The following is a 26,125-nucleotide window of genomic DNA, read 5'->3' as shown; positions in this document are numbered from 1 at the left end:
CTAATTTATTATTGTAATTATATATTGTATATTATTATACATATAGTTGATACTGTTAACAGTCTCTCTATATGTATGCTAAAATCATAGTACGCTTTATAATTGGCAAAAAGCCTTGTAAAAAAAAAAATAAATAATATTTTCCTGTGCAGTTCGACTGCATCAAAGTTACAACTTGTATACTTTATATTTATACTAACATGAGAAAGCTTTGTCCTAAATAGAGTAAAGTTTCTGATGACTTGGAAGAATGTACAACAAGTCATACAAGATACGAAGAGAGGAGTTGATATAAAAGTCGAGTAAATATTCGGTAATAAATATTTTATTCAAATTGTTGGACAATCACATATTAGTTACATTAGAGTTATCTATAATATTTAAAAAATATATACAAAAGAGAGATATTTACAAACAAACAATTATAAACGATCGCTTTGCTTCGGTGTTCTTACTGCATTCGATATAAAAATAAACGCGTTCTCACGTTTTTTTTTTCTTGCAATCCCACTTTTGTATTTTACGACATGCGATCACAATCGTAAAATAACGAATCGCAGTATTCAGGAAAATACGCAAAAAATATGACATGTGTTTTACAATCAGGTCAGAATGTAATGTTAAAATTTTACAGCGCATATTCATGGAATATTGACGATTAATATCCTCTTAATTATTATATATAAATGAGAGGAGAGATAAAAACATATATNATATATATATATATATATAAAATAAAAAAATTATTAAATTTGTATCCTATCTCAGCGACATCGTATTTTCTAGTCTATATTAATCCGCTTTTGATCAAACTGATATGAAAGAATGAAGACTTTTCAATCACTCTTCTCATACGCATAGCAAAATATAGTTCCAAGGATATCTGCTCAACATATTCTTAAGGATCTTCAGATAATCGTAAGATGTGTAAACATTTATATTTTTGTGATTAGTAATAAAATTTAGGTCGTACTGGGAAATCCTTAAGATATACGAGGAGATATTGTTGGAATATCTCTTAAACACGTTATACTTAACAGTTTTTCTAATACTTTTTGTATTGGGGCGCAATTCTCTTTACGTAACTTTATACGACATATATAAAAAATGAAATTTTATTTTTTTTTTCGAAAGTCATATCCAAGAAATATATATTTGTTGTTAATATATACTGTGTTACTGATTTTTTACGACTAATCGTAAGAACAGTTCTCGAAAATTTGATAGTTTCTTTCTTAGAAATAGCATTATATGGCTTTCTATTGTGTCGGTTTGCAGAATTAATTGTGTTCTTATTGTTAATTAAAATTGCGATCGGATGTTCTAAAATATTTTTCAATGTTTTTGAGCAAACTGAGATATCTTACAGATACAACACACATGTGTGAGGTAATATAACTTCATTATTTTTAGCAATCATATTGTGTGGGAAAATTATTACAATTTTCAAATACTGTACAATTTAATACGTAATGCAATATTTCTGCATGTGGTAAAAAAATTGTTGCCAGTAGTTGCGCAAGATATATGTATATAATATAATATAATATAATATATATATATATATATATATATATATCTTTGTTTCATTTTTGATTGGTAGTGCAACTCGGTGATAACAGTATGTGGAGGACGCGAGGAAATAACATCGTTATCTCGAGTACAATCATCTACATTACATCATTTGAGGTATATTCTCTTATACGCTATAGCTTATTTTCGCGTTATATCGTGTTCTTTGGTCTCGCGCTCTTTCTTTGGTTTCTCCGCTTTCTTATGCCCGCTTAAACATGAGGTGTTGCTTGCGTCGTTTTTAAATCGTTTTCTTTATATTTTTTTTTTTTTTTTTTATCCACAACTTCTATATCTATTTAAACCGTCACTAATTAATTTATTATACGACGTTAAATATACAAGTTTTGAATATACATAAATATTACGAATATACGTGTTGCTATAAACTGTTTTGATAGTGGCTCTCTTTTATTGCTTTGATAAAACTGTATTTATCGTGTGTGTGTGATATTGTTTATTTTTTTCTAAAAAATATATAGAATGATATTTTTAATACGCGAATATACGTATAGGAATATCGCAGAACGATATAAAATTTATATTTCTCATTATCGCTCGCTTTACAAGCACTCATCAAGAAATTTGTAAAAAAAATACTTTCAAAAAATTTCCATTATATATAATTTTGTTTTTTTTGTTTTTTTTTTGTTTTTTTTTTATTAAAATTACTGTTATCTAATTTAAAAGAATATGTCGTGTAAACACATGATAATAGAGAACCGACTGTTTGTGATAACACCCTGCGTATTTAAACGAGCTTTTGATCGAGAAACTCTTTAAAATTAATTTGAATCATTATTTATCTTTCGTCATAAACTAGTGCTTTCGTTCTCTTCTTCGGCTCTTTCTAGCATTCCATCTTCGTCGACCCCCACAAAATACGTCGTGACCTTTCCTTTTGGTTTCACGTAAGTTTCGCCACGTAAATAACACTTGACACCTTGCTGCTGCAAGACAGCGGCCGTATCTTTTGTCACCTAAAACATCCGAAAGAGAGTGTGACGTTAGTTTCTAAACAAAAAGAAATCTCACACTCAATTCTACAATTTTTTCTTGATAAACATTAATTATTATATTACTTGTATTTTTCCCGGCATTCCAGTAGTGTCCATTCTGGACGCCATATTTACAGCATCTCCCCAGATGTCGTACAACGGCTTCTGAGCCCCTACGACACCAGCTGTCACTTCCCCGTGAGAAATTCCAATTCTTAATCTACAAATCGTCGAATTGATAACAATTCTTTTTAAAACAATGTCGTTTAAGCTATGCTGATCATTCTGGATTTTTTTAACATTTGTCAAGAGTCTTCGCAATCTTGTTCGCTTATCGATTTTTTATGTGTTTGGAATTACTCACTTGTAAGGTTTCGACGTGGTGAAGGACCTCGCGTTCATTCTGTCAAGCACAGACATCATTTGCACGGCAAATTGTGCCATCACCTTGACCACATTGTCGTTGTAATTCTCATCGCTCTCGGTGCTGTGCATTGAATTGCGTCTGCTAGCTTCCAATCCACAAGCCGCCATGTATGTTGTTCCTGTGAATGGAGAAAATAATAATTTCTTTTTATCGTACATTTACTCACATGTTTATCTGACATTTATCACAACTTGCGCGATATCTGCGTATTTACCTCTACTTTTAAATCACTTTTTATTTCAAGCTTTAGATATCATCAATAAATGATTTAACTTAGACACACAAATATATGTATTTTACGATAAGTACTCGATTTGCGAGACATTTGAAAAGACGTCAACTTTACCCGCTTTAAAATCGAGTTTTATCGTCATCTTGTAAAATGCTAAAACTCACCAGCAATTTTTATTTTCTCTATTTTACACATGAAGCAAGGTTCGAAGAGCAGCTTGTCAAATTCGCAGATTATGTCGTTCAAGTCGATCAGGATGTTACTCTCGTCGATTGATAGTTCCGTCAGAGAGGCGAACATCACGGCGACGTTATTGTGAGCCTCGTGATAAGGTTCGTTTTCTTCAGTTCGATTCATATTTAAATAAAATTCCGCTAGATTTCAACAAATACGTATTAATTACATATTAAATCGGTATATTGATCGCGAATAAAAATATAGATAGATAAAAATGTTTATCAACATACCAACATGTTCCGGTAAGATATTGCGAAGTAAAAGTTTGTTGGCGTTTCTCGTGTGAAACGCTTCGTCTTGTTCCTTCGTCAGCTGACGCTTCCATTGATAGTCCAGTCTGCTTAAGTATCCTGCCTAAACGAAAAATAAAGAAAGAGTTGAATTTGTTTCAAACAAACAAAAAACATTTGTGCCAATACGCAGTCGGAGAACTCACCTGACGATCGATAAGATGTAAGGAAAACGTGAGAAACACTACGCACAATATATGAGCTAATCTTGAGTCCAAATGAGGATTCCACGTATCACTCGACTGAACAAGATAAAATACATTTTATTTTTCTCATCACACAGACGTTTGTTATTATAATATCTCTCGCGATGATTCTAAGTTATTTTGAGCGATTTAACTTCGTGCAACAAGAAAAATTATTCTTGTAAAGTATACCTGAAATATATTAGATCTGTGCATCCAAACGTTCCACGCGTAGAAAGCCACTACACAGATGCCTATTATGAATTTCAACGCGTAATGTATTCTCAAGAAGAGGAAACTCGTGATGATTGCCAATGAGCAAGTTTCCGTCATTTGCTGCAAAAACCGATTTGATAATGTAAGAACGTTGCGATTAATCAAGAAACGTAAGAATCTTTTTGTACCGTTTGTACCTACTATAAATATTCTTACCCAAGGTGTTATCATGCATTCTATGTTGGAGGCGCGGTCTTCCGTTGCGCTGGACATCGTGTCGTTCAACTTTACTTTTCCACATTCAAACTGAAAATTACATATTCTATGTAAATCTTAAGTTTTTAGTTCTTCATATCAAAGCATGTTTACGTTTTTTAATTTATAGTTATAAGAGAAATATTTTACAGTTATAAAATATTATATATACTATATACTATAAAATATTTTTCTCTTATAACTGTAAATGTTAAATATTTAAAAATTAAATATTTTATAGTTATAAGAGAAATAATTGCCATTTGAACGCCAATTACAACGTCAATTTATAAAAAAAAAAGAGAAACTCAATTTAATAAAACAACATAATTTTAACACGTAAATATGCGTAAAATTACTCGATTAAAAAAGATTAGAGTGAAAAAACTAAATTCTTACGATTATGTCAAACATGGCACACGCTGCCAGCATTATTGTAATCACCAGATACAAGATCACTCTGAGCAGGGCGCTCCAAACAACCTACGTTAAATTACAAAAACACAATTGAGAACAATTTAAAATTGATAGAAAAATTGTAATTAAATTATAAAACATACATTAATACGTACCTTTACACTTGTTTGATAAAAAAAATATAACAATTTGTTCCGCGGATGCGGGACGTGTCCTTCGTGTTCGTCGTGCGGGTCTTTGCACCGATTCCATGCGAAATGCATCCACGTGAGAGGTATTAAAACTATGAGGAACATCATTGACAACGAGTAACCGACAATCGTACTTGAATGCCACCTGAAAGTTTAAGAAGTTTCACGTTATTAAATTGTAAAAAATCTAACAAGATATAATGAGATATACATATCAAATGAAGAATTTTCTTATGTTCATACTGAGAGAGCATGAGCGTGGGCACAAGATACATTAGTCCCATGAAGAGTAAAACAAAGACCGAGCAACCTATGTAAAACTTGAAGAGGGGATCTGGTTCGCGAAGAAATGGAATTTCCCAGTTCCATTGTCGAAATGTCAGAAGCAGTGGATTTATCTGTTCCCATCTGCACCATTGTCTAGAAAAAAAAAAAAAGGAAATTGTGAAAGAATTCAAAAATATCAATTTTTTTACACATAGAAAAACAAATGTAAATAAGCACACGTGATTAAATAATTTTGCAATTGAATTTATAAAAAGCTAAAGAACGCTTACTCCCATTTGCTGAGAGGCATCTGATTAATAGCGTTCTCCATCTCGGCATCCGCCTCTTTCAACATCAGATGATAATCGCGCAAGCAGGAATCCATAAAGTGCGTTCTTCGTCTATAAGTGTTCGTAAAAACGTCCACATGATTGTTTGCCGTCAATCTTGTCTTGGAAGAAGTGGTCAAGGTATTGGAGCGACCATTGTAGTACTTGACGTAATGTTTGTTGTTGGTCGCGGACGACAGGTGCGACAAGTCCGAAGTAAAGGCTCTCAAAGGGTTCTCGCTGTTCTGCAACAAAGTTCATCTGTCAACGATACGAAATATTCGACAGAAATTTGAAGGAGAGATCGTCTCCCCGATGAGAGAACAATGTGAAAAGAACGGCGTAGAAGTTTTTTTTTTTTTTTATATCAGAGACTCTATATTAGAAGATTCTTTTAAATTATAAGATATTGATGTGAAACGCGGTATATAGATAAAAGTTGTTTTTCCAACGCAACTGGGAAACACGTACCGTGTTGGTATCGACGTTTCCGGTAAAGACGGTGTGATAAGGTAGCTGCGTATTCTGTACTTTCGCAGAATCTCGTCGTCCAGCCTTTCGACCGGAACGCAGTTGTAATCGCTGACGTTCAGTAGATCCAGGGTTTGCTGCGTCACGTGAACCTTGCCGGGTTTCCCCGTTTGCTCCATTTTGTTCGCGATTACCACGTCGCGCGACCAAACGTCGAACTGCCACTTGTTGGTGCCCAGAATTCCGGATATTATATTGCCCGAATGCACGCCGATCCTCATGTTCACGTCCACGCCGCTCTCGCGATACAGTCGTGCTCTCACCTCGTTGATAATCTTTATCATGTCGAGCCCTGTGTGTGTGTGTGTGTTGTTTCACAAAATAATTGCACTTATCTCAAAATAAATTTTATAAATAGTTTTTTGTTATTACGTAAACGCGCATCACTGATTAACGCTGGTAAAAATTTTGAAAAAGTTTATTACACAGAAAAAATCTCAGTTGTGCTTTAGACTTGTGGCTTTTCGCGCGCGTATAAATTTAGAAATATACGAACGAAGTTTTAAAAATACATTCGAAAAACATATCGGTCGGTCCACACAAAAGATTTTTATTATTCGCTCGTACTTTTCTCTCTTTTTTTTTTTTTTTTTTTGCTCGAGGCTACGTGCGTAAATAAACTATCATTTACCGAGATCAACGCAGCTTTTGGCGTGCTGGGAGTTTGGTGTGGGCACGCCGCTCACGCAGTAGTAACAATCGCCTAAAAATTTGATTCTTAACACATTGTGCCTCTCGGACGCCTCGTCGAAGCTGCCGAACAGATCGTTCAGGGTTTCCACGAGCTTCCGTATCGGCAACGTTACGGTAAGCCCGGAGAAGTTCACCACGTCCGCGTACAAGATGCTCACGTCGTTGTGCGTCTCCACGCACAGGTCGCTGAAAAAAAAAAAAAATAAAAATAACTAACAACGATCGAACGTTCGCGCTCGAAAAATATTGTTTTGTATATCTTGTCGTAAAAAATTCGTACCTGTGCGGTCTACCTTTCGGCGGCGGACCTTTCTTATGCTCCTCTATAAACCTAAATATGTCCCTGAAATCTTTTTTGATCTTCGCTACTATGTGTTGCGGCAATATACTCCGCGTCAATTGCTCCTGCAAATATTGACGATGTCTTTTGAATTCTCTAAAGAGATATTGTAGACAAAATGTAGATTCAACCGTAGATTGAACTAATTACATTGACAAATCTTTACATTTTTTTGATTTCTCTTCCGGAAATTTCATTACACACGTAATGAAAAATTAAATTAAAATTTGCGAGTTTTATATTTTAGAACTTTTGAAAAAATTTAAACGACAAATTGGGGTGCAATGCACAAACATTTAATTAATATAACAGTGTATGGACCTTACTTCTTGATCTTTCTCGTAATTGAGTCTGAGCGTGGACTCGACGCATTTTCGACGATCGAGGAAGGAGCGTCTGATAACGACCTCGTTCATAAACCTGAAGTAGAGACCTAGACCGTTCACACATACGAAGTATATTCCGTCCATGATGATCTATAATTGAAGAAAAGAAGAAAGGAAAAGAATTTCCGTGTTTTTAGCTGTTGTTTGCTCGGCCAAATCTCGCGGTGGGAGTTACGTCAAACAATTTATACTGTTACAGTGTTAGCGCGCGGAGAGGATTTACCTTAGTAATAGAATCTTCTCTCGGTATGTTTCTGTAGGTGATTAACGACAAGATTGCTAGGTAGCACATGGTGGTTGTAAGACCGAGCATGAAAGCGTGTGAATTCTTCGTGATCGGCAGAAACACGTAGCACGCGAGAAGAGCGTGTGTCGCATATGCCGGTCTAAAAACAAAAAGAGTAAAGCTCTATCGCTATGTGCAATATCCATATACGGCAGTATACAAAATGACTATGACTTCGCGAGTGTGTGCTTATTAATGGAAATTGAAAGAGCTAAAATGCGTGCGCGCTGTCACGTGTAGCGAATCACGGACTTAATGAGAAAAAAATGCAACCGCGTGATGCGATCGGTGTCGGGATCGCTATAGAAAGCGCGCGGTTAGCTTCTCGCGTCTCGAGAAGAGAATCGACAATATTCTCAATCTGAAACACATGTTTTCGTTCTTAAAAACTTGTATTAAAATACGTAAAATTAACAAATCATATATCTCAAATCTTCTTATTCATAAAAAAAACACTTTTTATATATAAATGTTAAAAACAATTTATTTTCTAAATTGTCCGTTTCTCTACAAACTATTTTACTAAGTAAAACATTTCTCACTAATGATAAATTAACAATTTGTTTTGTTTACGCGCAACGGAAAAACAATATCAGTGCATCTTTCCTGACAAAGTAATGTTGCGCTGTAAGACACGCACATTTTTATCAGTGAAATAAATATTTACGCTCTTTAGTACGTAATTATCACGGAATAATTATGATAAATAATTCGTTGCATAGTCGTATCTAGGAAGACCCTGAAGCTAAAATTCAAGGTTAGCGATGATAATCAGTCGCGACTTGTACGATTATTGATTCACTCGCTTTCCGGTCTCTCGTGTCGAGTTATCGGCGTAATATACCTTATCGGCGGAATGCCCTCGTTGTTAAAGGAATAATACAAAGGAATCGCCAGATCGCCGCTAATCAGAAGCACGACGATCACCCAGGACAGCATAACCGGCAAGTAAGTGTTCTTGGCGATGATCTTCGGTCTAAACGACAAAGCGATTACGGGACATAGCAGGGCACCTATGATGCAGTAAGCTACAATGTCCGGCAGGCATTCCATAATGTCGACCTGATAGAAACATAAAAAAAAACTTTTTAAATTTGCATTGGATGTTTGCAATTGATTTAACTCATGTCAATAAATCTTCCTGAAAAATTTCCACGTCATATTAGTAACGCAAAACTAGCAACAATTATTTGTATACGTCAATGAGAAAATCTATAATCTATATAAATGTATAATTTGAGAAGATGCTGACACCAGACGCGTCAATTTAAATCTCTGATAAAAATATGAAGTTTATAATACATTCCATTGAACGCGCGTTTACACTTTTTTTTTTTTAATCAGATAAAAATGTAAACGTAACTGTTATATAAATAACTTTCTCTTATATAAATAAACTTTCGATATAAACAAATATAATGAGCTTACCCACTTGATCAGAGTCAAGCAATAAACGAATCCGAGCAACAGTTGTAGCATGACGAAAATCGAGAGATAAGCATATTGTATCCTCCTTTGATAGATCGTGTACAGCTTTTCTAAGTTCTTGTATTTGAATTGTTTCTGAAAGTGAAAAATCTCGCGTGAGATCGTAATCGCATTTTGACCCAGTCGCGAATTAACGAATTAACGACAGATAGAACTGTGATGTTCCAGATATTCGAGACACAGAAAAGCGCTTTTATTGTGGCGGAATCCTACATAATTGTGAATCTTCTAAACAGTTTCACTGATTTTTTTCCAACACTAAAAATAGTTAGAAAAATACGATAAAGTGTCATGTATTATTTTGTTTTTTAATAAATTGCAATCCGAGAGAGAAAAAGGTTTTCTACTTATTACAATTTCTTAGTTTTTTTTTTGTATCGTTATAGCAAAAATTTATTTTAATTATTTAATTTATAATTAAAATTGTATACAACTAATTGATTGATCAATATCATTTAACTAACCGACAGATTAACAAATTTGTGAATTAGCAACAATTATTTTACACTCACTTTTGTTCACTTTTATTCCGATTTTATTTAGAAACACTCACTACAAATTGACACTCGATGTTCCGAACATTTTGCGAGATTGGAATTTCGATTTCTTTTAACTCTTCTTTTCTCTTCTCTCCGTTAGAGCTTGCGAGACGCTTGCTGCGGTTTTCAGCAGCTCGCACGGCGGTCGTCGACGATCTGGTAATCGCATGTGCCTGGCGCGTGGCGTGCGTAAATTATGAATCTAAGCTCGTAAAAACGATAAGTCTTTTCCGTCAAACACGCGTACACACATACGCACACATATATGTACACACATACATGGGAAACGCGATTCCGACTGTTCCAGAATGCATAGTATTAAGCATCTCTCTTGTGCATCCTCGAACTATTGGCGTGGTGAATTTACCGAATTAATCTGCATACAAACGAACACACGCCCACGCGTAAAACAAGAGAGATATGCAATTATTCATCTAATAACAATGAACTTGAGTTAAAAAATTTTTTTACACTCAAACACATTCTCTTAAAAAAGAGTAAAAAAAAAAATTTTCCTTACAATTGAAAACTGATTATACATAGCGATATATTTGCAATAATTTAATAAAATGTTAAATATATTCATGTGTTCACTTATATCACACAATACCTCGTAATAAAATAATCCGATCGAAATTATATGGTCCGATAAAAAATAAGATAGTTCCAGGAAAATTTTATATATTTAAAGCGTTTATATTTTTTTAAATATATTTTTTGTATTTTTTATATATTATATATTTTTGATGATGAAAAAGTAGAGCTATTTTATTCATTTTTTTTTTTTTTTTTTATGTAGAACATATCGTTATTTCGTGACTGATCACCGATGTGCGTTACAGGTACCATTAAAACGCAGACGGTTTTACGGAGGTAGAACAACTACTTGACGTACTCACAGAGGATTTAGTCGGAAGTCCGAAATTTATGCCACGTTTTGCTAAGCTAAAGTGCAACTTTTCTCGCGAATTACGACCGCACTCGTCGAAAAATTACATTCGTCTAAAATGCAGCAAGGTGCGCTCAAAGACACCTCCGCTTGCAGTCGCAGCAGCAGCAGCAGCAGCCGATGGGAAATGTGCTTCTGTGCTTTCGTCTCGCGCGTGCGTTTTGCCTGTTCGCAGTTCCTGACGAATCTCTCTCTCTCTCTCTCTTTCTCTCTTTCTCTCTCTCTCTCTCTCTCTTGGCTCACTGAATATTGATCTTCAATCTCAAATTCGCACAACAGTTCTCCTTTCGTTTATTTCCACCTTTGTCTGTCTCGCTACTTGCGCCGTTTGTCTTTCGGTTATTGTTCGTCCTTTTCATTCTTTTTTTTTTTTATTTCATCGAATTCTAAGACACATTTTGATTGACTCTTACACGTAATAATTACGTTCTGTTAAATGTCATGTAATAGTAGGTAATGTTTATTGTGTGAGAAAATAATACACAACAGAAACAGGAATTAATTTTATATATTTCTTGGTTTCCAGAAATATCTGTTATTTTAAATAGAAAAAAATGTTTATTTTCTATGTAACTCATAAAATATAAACTTTATATAGATATATCTTTAACATTGCCTTTTCTCATACTGCTTCGAAGTGTTTTAATTTTATTCGAGTAACTGAAAAACCAGCGCAAAAATTCCAGGTATCAGTGATGAGTTTGCAACATATGGCGAACAACTTACATACGACAAATAGATTCATAGCGGCGTCGGAATGGATTAAAACGAAGGACATGTGCTGTTGCGATTAAATTGATTTTTTTTTTTTAGAAATTTTATCACAGGCAGCTGATATTATATTATGTTATATAATATATATGTATGTATATATATTATATTGTATATATATATATATATATATATGTGTGTGTGTGTGTGTTACACCGATAGCACGGTAAATATCTTTAAATCGCGTACAATACAGAAGGAAAGTAGGGAGTTGCATTTTTCCGTGTAAAGGTAAGCAAAAAAAGTCCAAATCAGAAAAAACCGATAAAGAGTCTTCTTCCGGCTTTATACATAGTTTCTTGGAGAGTTTACACTCAGCAAATCCACGTTGATGATGGCAAGTATCCTTCGGTTATTCAGATAAACCGATCCGATGATCGATAAGCTTTACGTTCAAAGAATTCTCTTTCCTTCTCTGTTACTCCGCTTAGCGAACTATTCTCTACTGATAGTGAATTTATGTTAAAAATTTTGCTATAATCTTGTTTTCTTCACGATGAGTTGTCTGGTAAGCTGAATTTCCTTGATAAACCGTGTTTGCGGAATTTGCTGCCCTACTCGCAAATAATGTTAATTGCAAGGTGGTATTAAATTCGATATATCATATAATTTTTTGTATATTATACAATTTTTTTTCAACTAATGAGAAATTGATTTTGATACCTCGTAGGATTGCGAAAGATATATAATTGCGACTGCGTTATATGGTTTAACATAACTCAATTTTTTCAAGAAGATATAAAGATATATGATTATACTTATTATGTAGGTTTTCGAAATTAATTCGAGATTAAAATGTTTTTGTTTTTTTCCTCATTATTTTTTTGCAAAACAACAATAAGAAAAATATTTTGATCAGACTTATCAATTCCGCAAATTACGTAATAACTATCAGATACAGACGCACATACGTATGTACTGTATCTTATTATAAACATATAGACATTACATAAATGATAGTATAAATATAATTATAATCATTAATATATGTACAAATAATTTATATAATATATGTGAATTGATTTTTGTTATACATTATAATAAGAAATTCAAAGCTTCGCCTACTGATATTTGTGTATGTATATTTGAAGTTTTGAAATATTTTAATTTCAAATGTTGAGAAAATATTATAGTGACTTATAGTGAAAAAATATTGTAATGAATATCTAAGAAACGTATCAAATACATCCCAATATATACAATTACTGTTCTTCAAAGCACGTCAAAATATATAATTCGTCAAAATAAAATTCTTCTTACTCAATTACTTACTCTTAAATTAGCCCATCTCCACTCGTCGAGAGTATCGGAGGAGACAATGCGACCGTAGTCCACTTTCTGCAGGGACCCCAGCGACGCTCGAGTAACCATTTCCACGTCCATCTTCGTCTCGCGCTGTGATGTTACTTTACCGGTGGTCAGTTCTCAGATCATTCTCGATGACAGCTAAAACGGTACGATGGCAGCGACAACGTCGATAGCAATCTCGCGGCTATTGTACTCATCGCGGCGGCAAATCCGCGTGAAGACTACTCGCATGAATCGCGATCGAAAAGTGAATCACCCCGTCTGTGCGCTACCTGTGACAGTTCCGTGATGGTCAACGCCAAGTCAACGCCGAGGCTTTATCGTGATAAGGGAAATGGGCCACTCGAAACAACTCCCCTTGTCTTCCCTGCTTCGTCTCTCGCTCTTTCTCTCTTCCTCTCTCTTCTCTTCTTTCTTTCCACCCAATTAAATATAATGCACACTCGCGATTTTTTTTATGCTTGCACACTCTGCTTGGTGCACATGACAATGTACAGATCTCAACAATAAACCAACGTCGAAACAACAAACAGGAGAGATCAAAGAATGGCTAATTCTTTCGTTGGTGGAAAAATCACGTTATTCTCGCAGGACAGGTAGCAGATGAAACGTGTATTTCAGGACGAAAAATGTCTTCGGACTTTGAAAAGAAGCATATCATTAAATGCCGCGATAATAACGCACGTTCTCAGTTAGAAACATCCGCCGCCCGCCAACATTTTTTCCACAAGAGTTTTACATTTTTTGTTGGTATTTTGCCGTAGATTTTACCCAAGAATCACCGACACACATATATTTGTAATCTAATACACACACACGCACATAAATAAACAAAAAATAATATTATATATTATTATATATTATTTTCTAGAATCAACAAATAAATAAATATAAAATCATTCTGTGATTTTACTATTAAAGCTCTCAAGTATTTTAGGATCTTCGGCGAGTTATATATATCGAGCAAATTTATAGATGTATTCAACATCCGAATATCGTCCAAGATATTCTTGAGGCGCTCTTTTACGATTAAAATTATATAGAGTGCTTTTGAAATTAATGTGCCAGATAATGAAATCTGTCTGAACACAGCTATAAATACACTTTTAATGGTGTTTTCGCTTACACGTTTTTCTTTTTTCAGACATATTGTCTCAATTGAGTTATCAAAACGTATAAAGAAACCTCGATAAGACACGTTCTTGCGTCTATTTTTACGTTTCTCACCCACGGAGAAGGGAACGGAGGGAATCACATTTTAATCCATTTTTATAAAAAGCATCGGTAGATAGATAAAGTTGATTGAGGAATTTAGGAAGAGATACTTTTTTGCCGATCGATAACACGCGGTGGCGTGTAGAATAGCAAAATTAAAAACAAAGCGTTTTATCTTCCCGACGCTATTAAGAGTTAAAAATAAATCGCGTACAATGTTTACAATCCTTTTTACTCGGAAAATACTTTTTTCTAAAGCACTTTCTGTGTGATATATTTATACTATTAGCCATCTCTATGTAACTTTTTGAATTATAAATGAAGATTGACACCGTGTACAAGAAATTCTATGAATTTTTCAAAAGTTTGGCATTAATGTAAAACTTACAGAGATTGTATGTTGTGTTGCACAATATATACATAAAAATGATTCAAAGAATTTGATGAATTGATATATTGATTGTGTATGAATAATGTATGTATATATATGTACATAATATATACATATATACATATACACATGTACACATCATGTAACACGCCTTTCAAGAAATGAAATTACGTAAGATCTGATTGTGATATTCTAACAAGGCTATATAGATATCTGATGTTTGATAATTCAGCAAGCCTAATTAATTAATAAAAACGGTACAGCCGAAGTAGATGCGAGAGAATTGAAACTCTATCAAAGAAAAGTCGAGGAAACATTTTCGTTTTCAGAGAGTTATGCCATTTGCGGTTGAAATATTTTTTTTTTTTTTTTACCGGTCACCACGAACGGTTCTCATTGTCCGCGCGCGTCACTTTCTCCGACGCGCATTCACGGTCTGTGCGCGTCTTTTATTGCCGGTAAAGCATCTTCAACAATAATTGCACGATAAGTCACGTAGAGAAATACTTATGTTTGCTTACGCACGAACCGAATTGTTCGGAGATCGGTTGAAACCGAAATTACAGAGAGAACCGAACACATTTTAAAATACATTACTGTTACAATAAGGGCTTCTCAAAATTCGACGGCTTTTATTCGATAAAAATAACGATGCGTAACGATGCTCGGTCATGTATGTTACAATATAGAGTATATATGTATGCGATTTCGGGGCGAGACTTCATTATGGAGATTGACTGCGCTTAGCAGCGACAACAATAGAGTTTAGACCTTGGTCGTTTTTTTGGAGTGTGTGTGAGATGAATGTGGATATTAATTTATCTACCGCTTTTTATAATGACTCTTAGCTTTATGCGGTGGTATACGATTTTTTTTGTATGCGATCACACGCGCGGTACCCAGACGTAAGCAGCGATAATTTTTTTTGATCCCAATTAATTGAATTCTCTGTCGTTCGCGTTTCCGTATCGCTTCTGCGTCCAAATCGGGAGACCTTCGAAGATTACGAGCGAACAAACGTCAACAAACAAAAAAGGACACGTTTAATGAAGCCATTTGATTTGGTCGCACAGACAAAACGGAGGAGAATAAATTATTAATTGTTATTAATCAGTTATCGCGCGAAGAATGATTCAACTGAGAAACATTCCGAGTTGTACACGTCGAGCTTCGGCAGATGTTTTATTGTGATTTATGTCAAATGATTATCGCAAAAGTTTAATGAACTAAAAGATATGCGCGTGTGTGCATTCAATTAGCATCGCGCACGTGATCAGTGTTTAGTAAATCGATAAGTGAGTATAACACACATTAAAACTTTACTGGCTAGCAATTATATAATTGGCTTCGAAGTTGCTTGACAAGTGATATTTGCTCGAGAAGAGAAACTCCTTGTTAAAATAAAAGCAAAAATTTAACAATGTTTTAGTAAAACGATATTTTTGAAGTGATAATCAATTTTATTCGAGTTACTAAATTCTGTCAAATAAGTAGATTACCGTTCGCCAATCGCATCGACTTCAACTTCTCACATACCTACCTAATCGGCACCTTCTCCACTTCCGGACAGACGAAAAGAGGTAACTAATTTGCGATTTTTCGGTAAATAACACATACAAGTGCGATTTTTTTAACTCCGCGGTCGCGCGTTATTCAGAAACGCGTGCGACTCGCAGACGTTTCGCTTAACGAACTGCTTTCGTCCGACGAGAAGACCACTTTCCACCGCCGATATCGCCACAATGCGTGGCAGCAGAACACGGCAGGTGTGACGACGAGCGCGACACGGGTACATCACCTACATGGCTCCTTGTCAATTCGAGTCATGGTGAAGTCTCCAAGGCCGAAACCCGCTCATCGCGCCTCGGCACGCATGTTATCGCTTTCTTCCGCCTCTATCTGAGACCCTGATTCGGTGAAGTCTCTGGCTCAATGGCACCTTTTTACAACTTCCGCTAATTCAATTGCGGAAAGTCGAGTCCCGAATTGCGAGCCCCGGTCACCGCCTGCGAAATTCCGCGATTTAGTAACGGAAGGTTATATAGCGATCACGGTTATATAGCGGTCATATAGTGATTTTTAAAAAATTATTACTTAGAATATATATACTTCAAGTCTCTCAAATCGATCTATAGATTTTTAACGAGCACTCTTTGTCTGATTCAGTTAAAAACGGATAGAATTAACAATGCAAAGAAGTTAAATCACACTGAGCTTTGATTGTCAAACTTTTAGAGAAATGCAAGAATGATTAAATTATTCAAAAATTTATTTCATATCGATCTTATATCTTCAGAAAACTATAAATTTAAAGAAGTTTATGTTCTATTTTTGAAGGGAAAAAGAGAGAGAGAGAGAAATGTGGATAAGAAAAAGATATAATAAAAAGTTAATTCTTTTTTTTCTCTTTATATATCTCGCGAGTCGCAGCGTCAAATTATTTTTTTAAACCAACTATATATATGTATCGATAAACACGAAGTTGAAGTGTATGCGTACGTGTCTGTATATAGCACGCGATTATTATATTTAAACTGTATATCTCAAGATATTAGATACTAAGAGAAAAATTTTTAATATAATTATTCATATCAGATCTGCCGAAGAGATATGAACCCGCCATTCAAAGAAGTAATCTCTCTCTTGTGAACAATATTATGAGTAAAACTTTCGGTGGAAAAAATTGTAAAAAGTTTTATTCGACAAATGGAACGGTGTTGATTATTTGATAACTTGTTGTTTAACAGATGAAGTTTCATTAACAGAACGTCAAACATAGAACGCTCAATTACTAGATCAAGATAGTCACGCCATTTATTCCAAACGTATTCCAAGATGTTATAAATGATAATCGGTGAATATTGTTTGGCAATTTTTTACATGTCAATTTTCACGATCGTGCAATTTTTTATATATAAAATAAAAACCGACTTCGATTATCTAACGTTAATTAGAAGTTAACAGCGTCATTGGTTTCACATGCATATTTACAACAAAGGTCGGCATTAATGTTCTCATATTTTTTTAAATCCAGAAACACACTCAGTCTTCTAATTATTACACACATTTTGTGCAATATATGAATGTGTATTATACATAATAAAATATTTCAAGTGAAAAAATATTTGTATATTATTTATAATACAATAATCGTATGCCTCAAACAATAAGCATCTAATAGAAAACATCGAATATAACTTTAGATTTAGTAAATATAGACATTAAAAAAAAAAAAATCCCGATCTTTGTACGTAGATTGTTACATGCACGATGCATGGGACTGCATTAATAAAATAAAACGAACGGACCGCGTTTCAAACATATACGATTGATAAGAGAATGTGCTCTTTCTTTAATAATTGTGAAATCTCTGTCAAATGTGTTGTTCCCGTCTTTATTTAAGTATTGAGATATATCCGCGCGAAGTATCGATTCTAGACAAGATTCAAAAAGCAGTTATTTAACGTCTGTCAAGCTAGTAACAGTTTTATTCTATTAATTTCGAATATTCGCACAAATACACAAGTACGCGCACACGCACACCTTATTTCAAAACATCTTGAATACGATTCTTTGTCTTGTAACGATGAGTTACAATCTTCAGTCATATGTTTATTTGATACAAATGACTCGGCCAAGACTTATTTAACTGCACGTTTGTCACACTGATATCGACATTTCGAAATCTTATCATGCGCGAAAACCGCAAATCCCCCATCTCACCGTCAAATATTACATTTACGAGAGAGCAAGCACTAATTAAAAATCTAATCACAATTACTGCACACGATATATATAAATAGATACATGCGCGACGAAAATAAAATCGGATATATGACGTGAATTCACGATATTTGGTAACTTTTAATGGTTTATTACTACAAGTTGCGTCAATTTTCACGACACGTTCCAGAAAATCGCGAACCATAAACTCGAACAAGCACGTTTACTCGAAAAAGCTGCGACCACAACGCGGTGTCAGTGTTTGATGGGGACCTTTTGAGAGAAGTCGATTGGCCGTAGAGTTATCTGCTGCCTTTTGATAAAGCAACGATAGTATCGCGCAATGTTCGATATCAGCTGAGCTGCCTAATACAGTGGATCCTGGAATCCCATTAGAAATCTTATCGCAGTCGCATAGCTGCGTTGATGCATTCAAAAATGCGTTAAATACAAAGTTGCATGATATGAACTACAAGTTGCAAATTGATATCAACATAGAAATATGCACATATACATTTGTTTACTTTTACGATATTATTCAAATAATATTTTCTCTATTGATTTGTCAGAATTGAACATTTATGTAAGAAATATAAAAGTACATTATATATATATATAATTGTTTCAAGTCAATATTGTCGATAATAACAACATGTATTATTTATACAAATAGACAGTTTGTGAATTTCTATAGAATAAAAATAGTACGTGGGACATAGCTATTGCACATACATAAAATGTAGTTTTAAGACAAAAAAATTGCACGCATTTATAAAAAGCATGTAGTATAACACTTTTATTTCTTACTTTTATATACACTTCTTTTTTATCCTTATATTTAATACATAGTACATTTTTGGTTGAAGGAAACATTTTAATTTCACGCTTTACATGCAAGTAATGCTAGCATTAATACTAAGTGTTTGTCACACACACACACAGCAAACTATATAAAATCACTTTTTAACTCGCAACTAAAAACTATATTACTAATTTTATAAAATGACTGTTTGCATAGTTTCTATGTACAATAAACAGTCATTGGCTGAAATGAACTGTTGATGACACATATAATCGTAAAAATGACAAATATGACAAAATATATAATTACAAAGAAAACAGATAAATTTTAGTGTTTAATTATCATCATTAATAAATTTTCTTACTTCGTAGTTTGTGTATTTTCTACAAAAGAGTAACTATTTTAAATTAGTAAAAGTCATGTCATTCAATAATAATCTCACTCATTGTTTTTAATTTATTTTTAAGAAATTTTAATATATATAAGAAAATAAAAATTTTGTTTGTAAAATTCAATTTAAAATTAAAATTTTATACATCAAATTCAAATCAAAAAGTAATGTGTTGCTTAAAGATGAAACAGTGAATTATTGATTGCAGAAAAAAAAGTTGATATACTTTTAAATTAAAAACTCTATTGAAATTGACAAAATAACAAGAATTTAGATATACAAGTTGTTCCTAAATTCATGATCGTAAATAAAATAATGTGTTTCTGAGATAAGGAACATGTCATATTACGTCGTGAGTTTAAGAACTGCATATAATCAATAATATCAGTAAGAGTTGAACAGCGATCTACACAAGTCACACAGTAGTTGTTGAAGTTTTTTAATAATATTTTCCAAACGTTTTACACTGTATATTGTCCTGTTCTTTTTCAATATTTTAAGTATAACGTAATAGCATTTTCGCGGAAACGCATGAAAGATATATACACTTATTATATATTCCAAAATCTTATTCATGTTATTAAATTATTACCAAACCGAGGTCTTGAAAAATCTTGATCTAGCTGTTGAACTTCCAAACGCATTTCAGAGTAAATTTTATTCCAGTCATTCTGAAAATCTCGCTGCGCACACTGGATAAATTCTATGATAAGTCTTTTTGTTTCTGTAAACACATAAAGTTCACAATTAAAAAAAACTGTTAATAGTGTGTAAAATTTCACCAAAAAAATAAGTGTGTTAAATAAATTATCAAGCAAGAGTCAAAAGAAATACAAGTAATTGTAAAAATAACAGTATTTACATGTATCTAAAAAGACATTTGATGTTTGTTGCAAACTTACCTTCATCATTATATTTTTCTTCGTGCAGTATGGTAATTGCAATTCTCAATAACCTGGAAATATAGGATTGCAAAACATTAACTCCTGCTTGATACAACGTGTGAATGCTCTGAAAAACAGCTTTATGTTCGCTCCAATCGAGATTTAGAGGTAACTGTTGAACAAAAACTGGAAGTATCTGCTCGAGCGGCAAACTCGAATAGTTTGTGATAATAAGTCGAGCAAGTGCTCCGATTACATTATCGCGTGCAGTCTCATGCGTCTCTTTGGAAATAGCATGAGATAATGTTTGCAATATCTGTGGATAATGTCTATATAATAATCGCTAAGGAACATAATGCAAAAAGATAGATGTGATTATTTTTATACGTGAGATTGTAGAAACTTGTGAGAAAATATACATAATAGATATATTTTAGACTATATATCAGATAATAAAAAGGATACGGAAAAACTGCTTCCTTTGCGTAAAGAACAAGTTCTCCAATTGCAAAGAAACAATTACTACGAACTTCGTTATCGGAATCTTGAGTCGCACCTTGTAGAAAAATCGGTAGCAATCGCGAAACAAATGCGGTCGACAAATGTCTCAATCCGGACATACACTCCGCGATCGTACCAACTGCGGCAGATCTTTGCCATTCATCGCTTTTTTTCTAAAAGTATTTATTTTACAACGTTAAAAATCACAAATTTTTTCGGAGACATGCAAGTAATAATACCAATAGTTGGTGAGCAACAATACCAATCGTTTTAGAAGCATTGGCAATATGGTCTCAAAGCATATAGCAAAGTCTTCCGGTGGGACCAACCTTCCGATGTTAATCAATACAGTTGACGCGTAATCCAGTAGATACTTATCTTGTTCCGCGTCAGTATTATCATCTTCATCTTGATCTTGATCCTGACATGCTAACTTGCCTGTGATATTCATTCATAATTCAAACAATTAATGTGCACGCTTTTTTATTTAAAAAAAAATTAACTATAAAAAAAGGCAAATCGTAAATACCTGCAAACACATCAATCACACAATTGATTATAGCATCTTTATGTCCTTCACCCATAATAACAATTGATTTAATTTCGTCTAAAAGCTCACTATACGCTTCCAAACCGCAAGTTGCAACAGATGGTTCTTCATCTAGTCTAATTATCTCAGATAGTTTCGGAATAAATACAGAAAGCGCCTTCAACAGTGATTGTCTGCCTTCTTCGTTATCAATTTTCGAAAAATTAATACAAAACTGTACCAAGGCTTCCATACTCGCCTTACGTATGTCATCTTGAGGATAATTGATCAATTTGAAAATTTCTTCGAACGATCTTTGAAGATACGGTAAGAAAGCCTCTCTGTAAAATAAAACATTTATTAGATTTAGAGTTGCTAATTACAATGTCTTAAATTTAAAAGAAAACACACCCCGTATTCTCGGCAATATCTTTCAAAGCTATTACACTTTCTTCTTTTTCTTCGATGTAAGAATTTTCAACTGAATATCCTTCAATTTCTTCATCATCATATTCTTCCTCATTGTCCGATTGTTCAATATTTTCTTCTTCCACTTCTTCTTCTTCTTCATCGCTAAATCCATTATATAACGCGACTGTCTCATCATCTTTGCAATGTAGCTACAACAAAAGTATTACATGATGTTAATTTTATTCTCTTTGTCTTGAAAGTGATTACATATGTATACAATATTTACCACAATTCCTTCTGAACTTCGTATACTCGCTAGTAAATATTCTACAATTTCAGGTAAGACCGGAGCCATGTCTTTTTTCATTACAGAACTTATCGAAGCAAACAATCCATAGAGAGCTTTCCGAAGATCTGTTTCATCTGGATATGTTTTTAGCAATTTCATTCCAAAATCAAGAGACGTAGCCGCCAATGGCGCAAAGTGTTGACTACCTATCGATCTGGCAATTATAGCGAAAGTATCTAAAATGTATAAAATTTAAGTATATCATTATATATTCTTAACGTAACTTCAATCATTTTCTTTACTAACCAACTGCTTGAATTTTAACACACATAGTGTCTTCAGTTGCCTCCGCGGTGATGTAACCATTAAGAATATTGACAATTGTTTCAAAATAAGGTAACATATTCTCTTTAGCCGCATCTGCGGCGGCACCTATGGCACTGAGTGTTAATTCAGTCACGTGTGTCAATCCGCATGTGTTCGCTGTCAAAATGTCTAACAATCTGCTCATTAACTCATGGAGATACGGTAGGATTTCGTCGTTCATATTTTCACAAAATTGCTCCAGTGCGTAAAACATACGACTAATTGCAGGCGGTTCTTTTTTCTCTTGCTTAATATACGAACACACTTGACTGAGATATTCAAACAACACCGGCAACAAATCAGACGCGTAGTGCGAAATCTCCGGCTGTAGGTGTTCAGAAAACTGTCCCAGAGCATAAAGTGCGGCATTACGCACCACGTCCGAAGACTCTGTAATTCCTTGACAGATACCTTGTAGGAAAAATTCAAGACAGTTTGCGCGTATATATTCCGAACAACCTTCCGCTAGTACGGCCATCAATACGTATGCCGCCCTCTTTGTATATACATCTACGCCTCGAAGTCCACTTTCAATATGTTGCATCTATAAAATACCTCTCTTTAGTTTACAACAATCTTCTCGAACTTATATTTGCAATAATAATAAATAGAGAATAATTGCAACAACATGCGAAACTTAAACAATGTGAATATATGTTTAGAATTCTATACAGTTCTATAACAGTTTTTTAAGTTCTGCAACATTATTGGCAACAATATATTTAAAGTATAAAAAATGTAAAATATAATGTAAGGAATAAAAAAATGTAAACCATTATATATTATTAAAAACATAAGTTAATTAAATTTTAAATATTATACTAGTTATTGTAATTTCAAGAAGCCATATTTTTCAATGTGTACAAAACGTACCACGTATGGAAGTAATTTTTCCGGCGGCAAATGCAACGCAAGCATATCTAAAGTTAGAGTAGCATTTGTTAAAATATTGTTGTTTTCTGAATTTATGTAGTCTTCATTCTCGTTTTGTGGCGAACTAGCTATCAGTGAAAATATTACATCTGCAAATAGAGCACTTTAAGTTTTCTTTCTGCCAAATGCATTGAAGTTGTAAGTTTCAATGGTAAAGTCACTTACCAACGATAGGGTGTATCAATTTATGCTTCACAATAGTTTTTTTCTTTAGTTTTGTCAGCCAACCAATAAAATTAACTGCCTTAACTCTGAGGCCTTCATCTAGAGATTTATCAATGGTGATCTCAAGGCACATGTTAATTAATTGTTTTACATGAGGCGTTATCACAGCATTTGCATTCTCACATAGTTCATCTAGCAATTCAAAGCTTTTGATAGCCATATCCTCATATTGAGACTTAGAAAGATCTTGAATAGTAGTCATTATATGAGGCATGAGTGTAGAATAAGTGTTCACCATCTGAAATTGACTCTTATATATTAATAATATTTCACAATATATTAAATGTGTAATTAAATCTTATAAAACAGTTCTAACCATTTTATCATCTCGAATTAGAGGAACAAGATTTTTTAAGGTTGCCAAAACATAATAAGCAACTGGATGTCCTAAATTTTGTAAATTATTTAATGTTTGAGCAAGAAGTACTGTCAAAGATCTGGCATGTGAAGCATAGACATTTGTTCTTATCTCCGTCATGATTGATAATGTACAAACACCTAGCTGAAATAAATATTTTAATAAACTGTAAAAAAAAATGTTCTTGAAATGCTAATTTAAAAATAAAAAAAACAGCAAACTTCTTATATATAAACTTTTAATATCACATTTAGAAAACTTATGAATTAATTGAATATTTCACTTACTTCCATAATGTGTAAGTTTTCACTAGTAACTGATTGTTGTATATAGTCTATAACTTCGGGCCAATTGTTGGTAGATAATTCATGCGTAACTATTACTCCTATTAAAAGAGCTATACCTTTTCTAACAGATTTCTCTGATTCATTTTTTAAAGCCTGAAAAAAGTAAAACAATATACTTTTTTTTCCATAAGAAAAAAAACTATCTTAAATAGATACAATATAAAGCACAAAAATATCTCTTACCTGTAAAATACCTTTTTTAAATTCAGTACGTATAGATTCAGGTAACATTTTCCAGTTGTTTTGTTTAGCATAACGTCTTCTAAGTATGAGAGCTGCATACTGCCTTACCTAAATTCATTGCTTTTTGTTATATGTCTATTGATACTAAAGAATAGACTTTAAAACTCCTAGATACTTGTTTCAGCTGCATTAAATTGTAATTTTAAAAGGAGTATTTCAATTTTTGTCATGTAACTTACATAAAATAATTTTGATACAGTATCTAAAAGTTTTAATTCTCAAAAATAACATACCTCTAAATTTGTCGATGTTACTAAAAGTTGACATAATTCTGATATACTATTTGGATCTTTAAGAGCTTGTTGAAGTTCTGCAGTTGCCTGAAATAAAATATTGAAAATCAAATCTAAACCTATCAGATTATCTGAATATATAGTAAATAAATAATTATAAATAATAGTGACACTTTTCTTCAATTATTTGAAACATCTGAACAATAAAATAGTGAATTTAAAATTTAGTACAGAGCTTTCCAACTGATCACGTGACTGCATAGAAATTTTATGGCACAAACCGCACGCCGTGCATGAGTTGGAAGGCTCTGATCTAGTATATATAAATATATAGTATATATACTTATATGTATATATGTTTGTAATGTATACATGTTTATATATATATATATATATATATATATATATACACATATATACACATATATAAATCTCTATAGAATCTGAATCTATCCATATTCTACCGTTTAGAAAAAAAATTGAAGAAAATTCTATAAAAAATATTTAGCACATTTTATGAACATCAGAGAAACACTTTCGTAATTACATGTAAAAAAACTGTCACTTATTATGATGATTAAGTAAACAAATTCTTAAAATATAAGAATCATATAACGTACGAATCTGAATCTGGATTACAATCTGAATAACCTGAATCTTGTCGATAATAGTTTTTACCATTATATTTGAATTACCCGAATATATAATACAGATTCGAGTTTTTTCAGGTCAAAATCGATCTCAGATAAAGGATAGATGAATATTTAGAAGCTCTATAGTAAAGACCAATTTGTCAAACATGTGGTGTGTGTGAGTAAAAAATTACAAACCTGCAATATCGTGACGTTGTCAGGCAAAAGTAACTTCTGGATAAGTTGTTCCATTTTTCTGCTTTTAATTATGAGATAATTATTTATTCAATTTGTTTAATCAGAGAGAAGGTTTGGGTTAGTGCGCATACGACTACTGATCTTAGAAAATCAGAAGACCGGAGAAAACTGAGAGCGGCCAGGCCCATAAGAGAATGTGTAATCTGCCTTTCCGAGCTGTAAGCCAGCGCAATGTTCACGGATGGCGCACGTCGGCAACTACGTAGCAATGTCCACGAACCGACTTGTCGGTACGTACACGCGTCAATGATTCGCGAAATAGGCGGGGGGGATCGGAAAGAAAGCGGGGCGGAGGGCGGTTGCTCGTAGCGTCCACGAGCGCCGTACGAACTAACTAGTAGCAATCGGTTGTCCAAACCCCGAACGTAGTCTGAGAGCGCGCGCGCGCGCGCGCGCACACACACACACACACACACACACACACACACACACACACACACACACACACACACACACACACACACACACACACACACACACACACACA

General features: G+C 33.6%; 2 protein-coding genes across 8 annotated transcripts; both read right to left on the bottom strand.

The window, feature by feature from the left end:
- Positions 1-1,810: 1,810 nt before the first annotated feature.
- On the bottom strand, positions 1,811-18,455 carry LOC109861335 (adenylate cyclase type 2-like). 7 transcript variants are annotated; one of them, XM_020440941.1, is made up of 22 exons: positions 18,057-18,455; positions 16,054-16,519; positions 12,872-13,547; positions 9,281-9,415; positions 8,697-8,914; positions 7,790-7,952; positions 7,507-7,656; positions 7,121-7,245; positions 6,779-7,026; positions 6,088-6,439; positions 5,578-5,856; positions 5,264-5,440; positions 4,985-5,165; positions 4,812-4,895; positions 4,359-4,463; positions 4,134-4,277; positions 3,903-3,998; positions 3,697-3,820; positions 3,394-3,603; positions 2,935-3,115; positions 2,655-2,790; positions 1,811-2,552 (listed from the first exon to the last, which is right to left on the bottom strand). In XM_020440941.1, exons 3-22 carry the CDS (start codon positions 12,980-12,982, stop codon positions 2,385-2,387), a joined length of 3,387 nt encoding a protein of 1,128 aa, XP_020296530.1. In that variant the 5' UTR covers positions 12,983-13,547; positions 16,054-16,519; positions 18,057-18,455; the 3' UTR covers positions 1,811-2,384. The 7 variants fall into 7 exon arrangements, with proteins under 7 accessions (XP_020296530.1, XP_020296531.1, XP_020296529.1 ...); XM_020440942.1 differs by having other exon boundaries at positions 12,872-13,179; XM_020440940.1 differs by lacking the exons at positions 16,054-16,519; positions 18,057-18,455 and having other exon boundaries at positions 12,872-13,710.
- A 586-nt stretch (positions 18,456-19,041) lies between these two features.
- On the bottom strand, positions 19,042-25,860 carry LOC109861337 (importin-4-like). The gene is made up of 15 exons (XM_020440947.1): positions 25,579-25,860; positions 24,749-24,835; positions 24,456-24,563; positions 24,213-24,365; positions 23,884-24,069; positions 23,508-23,805; positions 23,283-23,431; positions 22,350-22,953; positions 22,041-22,279; positions 21,755-21,963; positions 21,344-21,684; positions 21,077-21,252; positions 20,779-20,987; positions 20,332-20,642; positions 19,042-20,153 (listed from the first exon to the last, which is right to left on the bottom strand). Exons 1-15 carry the CDS (start codon positions 25,630-25,632, stop codon positions 20,002-20,004), a joined length of 3,276 nt encoding a protein of 1,091 aa, XP_020296536.1. The 5' UTR covers positions 25,633-25,860; the 3' UTR covers positions 19,042-20,001.
- Between the last annotated feature and the right edge of the window lie 265 nt (positions 25,861-26,125).

Source organism: Pseudomyrmex gracilis, unplaced genomic scaffold (genome assembly GCF_002006095.1).
Source record: "Pseudomyrmex gracilis isolate BER0280 unplaced genomic scaffold, ASM200609v1 scaffold_693, whole genome shotgun sequence".
NCBI lineage: Eukaryota > Metazoa > Arthropoda > Insecta > Hymenoptera > Formicidae > Pseudomyrmex > Pseudomyrmex gracilis.
The sequence above is the reverse complement of the archived record's forward strand: the minus strand, read 5'-3'. Positions and strand labels throughout refer to the sequence as shown.